At 40.8% G+C, this 9,234-nt stretch overlaps 1 protein-coding gene across 3 annotated transcripts; it reads right to left on the bottom strand.

The window, feature by feature from the left end:
• Window positions 1–3,276: 3,276 nt before the first annotated feature.
• On the bottom strand, window positions 3,277–9,234 carry LOC133118347 (glycine N-acyltransferase-like protein 3). Of its 3 annotated transcripts, none has more exons than XM_061228250.1 (6): window positions 9,179–9,234; window positions 7,208–7,312; window positions 4,945–5,052; window positions 4,674–4,794; window positions 4,448–4,580; window positions 3,277–4,189 (listed from the first exon to the last, which is right to left on the bottom strand). In XM_061228250.1, exons 2-6 carry the CDS (start codon window positions 7,280–7,282, stop codon window positions 3,790–3,792), a joined length of 837 nt encoding a protein of 278 aa, XP_061084234.1. In that variant the 5' UTR covers window positions 7,283–7,312; window positions 9,179–9,234; the 3' UTR covers window positions 3,277–3,789. The 3 variants fall into 3 exon arrangements, with proteins under 3 accessions (XP_061084234.1, XP_061084235.1, XP_061084236.1); XM_061228251.1 differs by having other exon boundaries at window positions 9,087–9,218; XM_061228252.1 differs by lacking the exon at window positions 4,945–5,052.

The raw sequence follows: 9,234 nt of genomic DNA, 5'->3' as shown, positions 1-9,234 counted from the left end.
GAAACTATTCCTAGAATATTATATTTATCTAACTATGATAACTTCTCTACATTTTTCTACCTTATATAGTACCTTAATGAGAAATAAAAGATATTAAAATAAAAGGAAACTTATAATGTGTTACTTTTCCGACTTCTACAAGTAATATAGATTATAATTACCACTCCAGCTTGGTTATAGTTTTTCTGTGTGGCTCTTTCTTCAGCTGAGTCCGCACCGCGTACGTCACTCCTCTCTCCATATCCATATCCTGGAGTGGCGCGCAGAGGGAGCGCGCCACTCCAGCTTGACTACAGCTGTCTTGTGTTGCTCTCTCTTCAACAGCTCGTAGATATCTTGTGAGGCAAAATTCTAAGATCCTACCCTAAGGTCTAAAAGCTTATTCCTTATATATCTTTTTTGCATACAAAAGTGTACCTTGTTGATAAGAAATGTCCCCAATATTTCAAGCGGGAAGACATTTATCTCTTATGTAACTTGTTTTTTAATGACCATATTCATTATTTCTTTTTTACCAACTGTCATTTTCTCATACTGAAATTTCCCCAATACTTTATCTCATGTGCCCCTCCGGTTTTGGGAATTTCCACCATCTTAATATACGAGTGGAAAAACACTAGCTTTTTTGTATTTTTTTAAGGAACCTATTCATCACTGGTATCTGTTTCAATTTCATAGTCTCTCCTTGACTTCCTCCACACCTTGATCTCATGCAAGCCAGAAGTTAATGCCTGCCACCATCTCAATACACTCTTCTTCTACAGTCAGTCCTTTGAATCTATCCAATAAATTATTTGTGCTATAATCAGGAAGGCCCTTGAAGCCTCTTAATATTCTTTCGGTATTGACATCCCTTCCATTTTCCTTATCTCTCCTACATTTTTCCATCTCCTCATATTCTTTGATCTCCCAATTATCTTCATTATTTTTCTCATCCTGTTGCTTTAACCGGGCCTTGTGCTCCTCCCCTGTAGGAGCAAGCCCGCACGTGTCAACCAAGTATGTTATCACATCTACCGTCTCCTTGAATGCCAAACTCCCTGGGTCACCAATTTCCCGTTCAGCTTGTTCAGCATCTTCCATGGTCATGCTAGAACACATTCTACGCATGGCCTCAGTCAGGCCTTTAGCCTTGCTCTCTAAAACCCTGAATCTAAGTCCTCTGACTTCAGACTCCTCAGTATCCATATACGGTTGTACATTTATCTTGTACCACATATTTTTCTTCTTACGGGCGTTCTTACTACCACCTCGATGGCGTGTGCGAGGGGTTAACAATGCATTCCTTCTTAACCCATCGCACGTCAATCTCTCATCAGGGGGGCCTAGGGCCGGGTCCTCGACACTATGTACAGTCTCTTTTGGAATCTGGGCTTTGGCCTTTTGTTGTCCTGTCCTGTTTTTGTTCATTCCCTGACTTTTACACACCCGTTCAATGTGTCCCTTTTCCCCACACTTCCTGCACTCCACATCCTTACTCCAACACTCAGCAGCAAAATGTCCTGTTTTGTCGCACTGGTAACATTTGCTCTGAGCTCCCTTTTCATCGGCGGAGACCTTGTGCAGTTTTCCACTGCTTTCACTGAGGTGATGAGCCGCTAATTCCATGGACACACTCATTTCAATAGCTTTATCCAATGTAAGTGCACTTTCAGTTAGCAGGCGTTTCTGAGAAGCTCCACTCCGCACACGAGCCTGTCCCTTACGGTGTCATTCAGTACATCATTGAATTCACAATGCTCAGCTAGCTTTCTTAGTGCAGCTGCAAACACTGCTACGGACTCCCCTTCCTCTTGGTTCCTTTTATGGAAGCGAAAACGCTTAGCAATCACCAGGGGCTTAGGTGAAAAGTGAGCTGTTAAAGCAGCCACTATACTTTCATAGCTTTTGGTCCCGGGCTTGTCTGGCTGGACCAGGGCACGTAGCAAGTTATATGTTTTTGGCCCCATTACACTTAAGAACATAGGCACAAGCTTCTCGCCTTCAATGCCATTTGCTTTAGCAAAGTACTCAAAACATTCCGTGTAGGACTTCCATTGCTCCATATTTTCATCAAAGGCGCCAATGCTTCCTAGTATCCCCGTCATTTTAGCCTTGTTAGCAACTTGTTAGCCAGTACTCACGCTCCTTTGTTAACTGATTTATCTGCCAACGTAGTCGTCCTCCCAACGATGAAGCTAATCATCCGCTAGCCGCATTCTTGGAAAACAGTCCGCTCAAAACTTTTCTTTCAAACGAAACACACGCAGATCACGATAATCCTCGTCGCCACTTTGTCGTATATTGCCTGAGTTTCATTCCCGTTTAAACTCTTGCTACAACATAAATCAGACGGAGACGGACTTGAACAATACCAGGAGAGTCGTCCCTTTATTTTACTTCCAGAAACAACATGTGACCCGAAGGTCTCTTAAATCAGAACAGTTAGTAAGGCACTAGCCAATTGGTGGCAGTAACAGAGTATAACACCCAATACCCGAATATATGACAGAACCCAGCATCAGGGTCCAAAACCTCGGACAGGTGTGTCTAATGTGCGGTGCAGAGCAAAGCTTTGAAGCAGACCACAGGTCATCAGCCATCACTGCTCTTTTTAATACAGCTAACATGACCAAGAATGTGGTTCTTTATGGGAATCAATATTTGATTGAGCTTTGTGTATAGCAACTTTGAGTGTCCTTTTTGTGCCTGTTGGTTGAGAATTGGAGGATTTGAGATCTGGTTTATATAGAAAAAAACGAAATTATTTAAAATTCAACAATTTGAAACCCAATGATTCATCATTGTGGCAATCGCCCAAATTATAATTTCGCTTTGTATGCTATTCTCTAAAAATAAATGTTTTCCTTAAAAATGTCAGCTTGATCTTAAAAAATAATTGGCGAAACTTAAATGACGTTTTGTTTTGTCAGCCGTCCTTAAGAAAATAATTGTTCTTATCACATCGTACAGGCATACAAACTGCCCTTCACAAATGTGTTCTTGTCAAAAATAATTGACATGACATGTTACATCAAACGCTCAAAAATAAATGACATTTTGCATCACAGGCTATATAAAAATAAATGTTCTTATCGCATTGTACAGGCATACAGCTGTTCTGCAAACTGTCTTTGCCAAAGTTAGACCCCCCCCCCCCCCCCTACACAAGACTTCCTGTCCTGCACGGTTCATACCTGAACTGTCCTTAACATCGATAGCCCACCCCCACAACGCCAGGCATCCTGCCCTGCAAGCAGTTTTCTAACACAGAGGAATCATTCGGTATTTTCCAACTTTTCTTAAGCATACACATTATTTTATTCAATTCAGGTTACATATGGGTCACGATACTTCTAGCACAAATGAGCAGTTAATCAGTTTGAAAATATGTAGGCATACTTAATCGTACTTTAACAATTGATTAATGGTGGTTTCTTGCGTTTCCATAAGCTCATCTGTAATGAATGACATAGGTTCATTGGATTACATATTCTACAGTTGACACTGTGGTTTCTTGCGTTTCCATAAGCTCATCTGCAATTAATGATATAGGTTCATTGGCTTGCATATTGATTACATGAGTAATAGGCAGCATACATGTGATATATATCGATTATAGGCCGCATACATATTGGTATACTTTTGGCATGAAGCTTTAAGAGTTTTGGAGGAACCAGCTTGCTCAACTCTAACAGTTTGACGGTTTAATCTGATTTTGACTTGTGATTGATTTGTCATAAAATGGAGATAGAACAACTTGTTCTGTGAATTTTTCCTACAGTAATTTTCCTAAAAAGAAATACTGGTTTAGTAGTTGAACTCATACCAGGCAGCCCTGTAGGAGGGGTCTTCAGTAAAGCCCAGTCTCTTAAAGAGCCTGTAGGAGACCTGGTTCTCCTCCTCAGTGTAGCAGTACACAGGGTAACCCTGGGCATGGAGCCTTGCTGCCATGGTGCTCAGCATGATCTTGGCATAGCCCTTCCCCCTGTGCTCTGGCAGGGTGTACACCATCCCCATGGCACAGTAATCATACAGCAGCACCCAGGAAACTGGACGGCCTTCTTCATCAGTGATGCAACATGTGGGGAAGTGGCTTATCAGATGTTTAATTAGTTGAAAACCTTTTTCATCATCTCCATATTTCCAGGTTTTATTCACCAAACCGACATGGGATTCATTCAGGGAGGAGATCCTGGCCTCCATATCTCTGTGGGGAAGGACAGGAACACAGAACACAGGTAGAGTGAAACGGCCTGTTTCATGACCAGACATTTGGATTTCATATAGTAAATTAACTTCAGCTGAACCTTGACCTCACATGAAAAGTAAGGTCTCTGTGCCAATGAGAGGAGATTCAGTTCCACACCATTGGGTATGTCTCAACAAAAACACAAAAACCACCAGTGGCAAATGCAAGGGAGCTTCAACTAAAGATATGAGAATGGGAATGACCAACTGAATGTACCTGCTCACTGTCAGGTGAGGAAGGTGATTTGGGTCTTGTAATTCCAGGAGGTGAGCTACATGACACGGTCTCATTGTGACATCTTTTGTGGCAGAAATGTCCTTCAACATGGTGGTATGAAGCATGTCAATCCCTTCAGGAAACAAGAGAAACCCATAATATGAATCATAAAAACACATGGTTGCAATGGCTAGAAAGGTTAAAAAGGAAGAAGAAAATTATCCACCTCCAATTTTCAAGTATTTATTCCAATCTAAGATGCTGTCTTCTGTCAACATTCTCTTAAGAACCTTCTCATCAGTACTGAAGCAAGCCAGTTCCTCATTTTTAAGCAGGGTGTGTTCACTCTGTTCATGCCATTAAAAAATAATCAGTTACTCAAACAATGGACACATGTAATATGTATTCATATTGAATACAGTACAATTCTGAAATTGACTGGATGAAGAGAATAAGTGATTGAACATACACATACATAATATGTAATATGTATTCACCTTTGGGTGCGGTCGACAAATGATTGTTTTAAAATCAGGCCAGGAGTCCACAACAACCTCTAGTGTATGTGGTTTGTCTCTATTCAGAGCAAACAGATATCCATAAGCCTAAAGGACAAAATACAAAAATGTTCTTATTCACAGTTTTATTTCATAGCGAGACTCTCTCCACCCTGTTACATATTCCATATGTGGAGGGAAGGATCGCCCTGATCATTAGACGTGGATATTCTTTCAGACACACTGACTGCCGGCCACGCCCTGATTAATGCTCTATAAAGCCCAGTCTACAGCAAACAGCCAACTTGAGATGAGACCAGAATTATGGTTGTGTCTATCAAAGCTGGCTGGGTTGGGGACCAGTAGCTTGTGCTCAGCCCTGCCTCAGCTAGTGTGTCAAACTGACACTTACAGTCAGCCTTGCATCTTACAGGCTGAGCTGCCTTCCAGTTCTTCTGTTTCTCTGTTTGTCCTGTGCATCTCTTCCCTGTCAGGTGTGCACATCGTGTTTGTTTGTTTTGTACCTTGCTGGGTGCTACTGCTCCATCTCCTTGTGGGGTGTCTTGCACAGTTTCCCCATTCATATGGAACAGAGTGGAGAGATAGTCTCCATATGAAAGAGAGCGTATTGGTTATGTTGTAACCATGGTTCTCTGGTGTAGACCACTCGGAGACAGGGCTGATCAAATGTTCCGTGCCAACTCCAGTGCTTTATAGAGCATGAATCAGGGCGTGGCTGGGACAACCGGGGTGTCATAAAAAATATCCACTGTTATGTTCCTGTTTTCTGTCTGTTAGTTTATCATTGTTTATTATCATTATTCTTGTCATTTATTATTTTTCATATTCATGTCTGGTGTTCTGTTTATATTCATTCGTCTTTGCACTCGTCTTCCCCTGTGATGTCTGAGTCTGAATGTTTATGAGCCCAGTCACTCCCTTGTCTGCATGCCCCACTATTCGGGTGTTTACGGTCTTTCCGGGGTTCAACCTTCCTTCAAATCTTGCATTCCTTACTTCCTGCTTTCTCTCCATTTCATGTTTGTACACAGCACTAATATACTAATCCCAACTAACATAGTATAATTAGTACTGTACAGATCCTAACACAGTAATATGTTCATCAAACTAACAAACTAACATTCATTAGTTTTGGGTATTTGTAATTTAAATCACTGAACTAACTTACTAACGCATCTCCAGTTTCAATTCTGTTCCGTAACTCCGCCTCCCTATTCTATCACTGATTACTTGCTTAGTTTCAGCAAAGTATTCGCACCTGTCTCTCCGTATCTCTGCATCTCCTGATTTTGTGCAATTGTCTACTCCCTAGTCCGGAGCCATTTGTATTACATGTGTGTCTTTGCGATTCCAGTCCGCGTTGTGCTATTCCCCTTTCATGTGTCTCACCTGATGTTTAGTTGTTAGACCGCCCTCACTCCCATGCCCCGCCTAGTTTGTCTCATTCCCCTGTGTATTTATACCTGTCCTTTTCAGTTGCACCTTGCTAGTTCGTCTTGTCCTGTTTTTTTGAGTCCAGAGCCCTTTATTCCGTTCCCTGTTCTAGCCTCCTTATTCCCAAGCCTTGTTTTCCCAAGCCTTGTTTTCTCCCAAGCCTTGTTTTCCCGAGCCTTGTTTTCCCAAGCCTTGTTTTCCCGAGCCTTGTTTTCACCCAAGCCTTGTTTTCCCGAGCCTTGTTTTCCCAAGCCTTGTTTTCCCGAGCCCTTGCCCTGTTTATTGTTGGATTCCCTGCGTTTGACCCCTGCCTGATTTGTGGACTCTTCTGTTGGATCTACTTTTGCCTGTCTGACCCCGTTTATTGAACTTTTGCCCGTTTGCGATGACATTCTGTCTGCCCCTTCATCTGCTAGTAAACCTGCCATTTTCTACACCCCTATGTCTGCTTCTGGTTCCTCTGTCCGCCCAGCGTGACAATCCATGTCAAATGACCAGGGGGGATCCTTCCCTCTACATATCGGTATCAACACAGTATACAACCAGAACAGATGGGTGCATGCTTTAACAATACAAAAAATAGAAACATTTATCCTTAAAAATTAAGAAAATAAATTATTAAATAAACAGTGCAATTATTAAAGATTTCCATTAATTGGTTTCAAATTGGCTCAATACAATTATTTTAATTATTATTTAATTATTTAATTATTAATTATTCCCGCACAAAGCTATTTTCACCATCTAGGCTACTTCTAGTGATTTCACTCTTTGTGGTACCTGCCAAAATAAATAATGTATACATTACCATGAAGCCTTTTGGTAAGTATGACCACAGAACCTTTTCTGCGTGTTGTAATGCAGCCTTATTTAAAATCTTCATCTTTTCAAGACACGATATCCAGCTAAAAATCTACAAAGAATGATGGCCTATATTAACTACATTTCAAAAAAAATAATCTTTAAAGAATTACTCATGAAAGTTTCAAATTTGAGATATGTTTCTAATATGACATCATATAGTCAAAACTCCACTGACCGCCTCGGATTTTGAACTCCATCTAATATCAGTGGAACGCACCCGCCCTGGCTGCCTGCCTTGAGTGCCTCATCAAACTTTACATAAGTCACGGTTTCTTATCAGTAGTTTAGGCAGAAAAAAGACGGTGGGTGTGCATCAGAAAAACTGGTTGTGGCACATTTCATTTTCGCCACCACAGACTATAGGCACCGCTAGACTGATGTGCACCTCCACATAAATATAGCCTAACCATCTAGTACTCTCCATTATAGGCTTGCCTACAACATAGCCAAAACATAAAAAGTTTTTTTTTAGGCTCGGACACAGATTCAGGGCTCCGTTGCAGACCACGAACTCTCAAAGTTTTCGTTTTTTTTATTGTTCAAGACGAGTGCAGGAATAAGCTAGACGTAGTCAGCAAAAACCGGTTTAAAAAAAATTATTCCGTTGGAATCGCACTGAAAGTGGTTAAGTTCCATAAACTGTCGGACTCAGGATTTCGATTTTTTAAATATATATTTTTTCACCGTTGCTCCTCCCAGTTGGTCTGTTGGTCTGCAGGTTATTTATGTTATGTTGCTGTGTCACATTCTCCCAAAGCAAGCAACTTTGGGAGAATGAGTGCAGAGTGCAGAATATTTCTTGGATTTGACCATAGCCCAGTTCTCAATCTGTTTGTATCACAACCAACTGAAGTTATTCCCAGATGATTCGTCCACGTCTATGCCTGCATGTACGTTTATTCGGAAAGGACTGTTATGGGAAGTTTGTTCATCTGTTTTTACTGTGGATTAGCAGGGAAAGTAGGCAAAACTTCAACTCAAACGAATGTTCCCCAGTGCATTTCACAGTGTGAGGATATCACAGACTCTTGTGTGGTTATCCGTGACTCTTTTCCACATTTCTTTTAAAAACGTCTTTCTGTAGACTTAGGTTTTGCATTCCCTCCCTAAAAAATAAAATAAATCAAGCTTCTTCATCCAGCCTATTCTAGAGGTTAGATTAAGAGGTAATGTTGACGTGGTCTGAAATAATAAAAGTCTCATGCACACATTGTGCTTATCGTGCTGCATTGAAAACAATGACAAAAAACAAGGAAACATTTTTCAGATGATCAAATTAAAGACTCCTAATGAGGTCACTGACCACAGGTGTTATTTCATATTATTTCCCTTCAAACTAACACAATACAGGTTTAGCTCATTATAGCTTTCTTCATTAGCCCATCACCTAATGGTTAGCTTTCATGGCCAGGTGTACAGACTTTCACCAATTAGGAACCTGTTGATCAGTCTTTAATTTGATCAGTTAATATTTAATTTCATGTTTTTACCTCCCTTTATGTCATTTTCACTAGACCAAGAGCACAATGTGATTATGGGACTTTTAGTCTGCAAAGCAAATTCAGACATAATCTGGCTTAAAAGCATCAATATTTCCTCTAAACATGATAAGAACCAAATATAGAGAAGTGGAGTTTTTTTAAAATTCCAGGACAGCAGTAGGCTATATTGCATAGCACGTGCCACCAATTAAACTTCTCATCTAACCCAGGCAGACAGAGTAAAATAGTTTATCATCTTCACTGATTCAAATTAAAGAAATGCTCCCGCTTCTCCGTGATGTTCTTAGGTCACGCAACCGACTCTCATCAGCTCGTACTTACCAGCCCAGGGATGGTTCCATACTACATTGTGACTATTATGGAAGAATTGTCAGTAAACGGAAGGTTGAGTCGAATAGCTAACACAAACTTACCTATTGACTGCACAAATATCAATGTTCTCACCCTACTACCTTGGTCCTGATTGATG

This window comes from Conger conger, chromosome 18 (genome assembly GCF_963514075.1).
Source record: "Conger conger chromosome 18, fConCon1.1, whole genome shotgun sequence".
In the NCBI taxonomy this organism is placed as follows: domain Eukaryota; kingdom Metazoa; phylum Chordata; class Actinopteri; order Anguilliformes; family Congridae; genus Conger; species Conger conger.
Note: the sequence above shows the minus strand (reverse complement) of the source record. Positions and strands in the feature narration are given on the sequence as shown.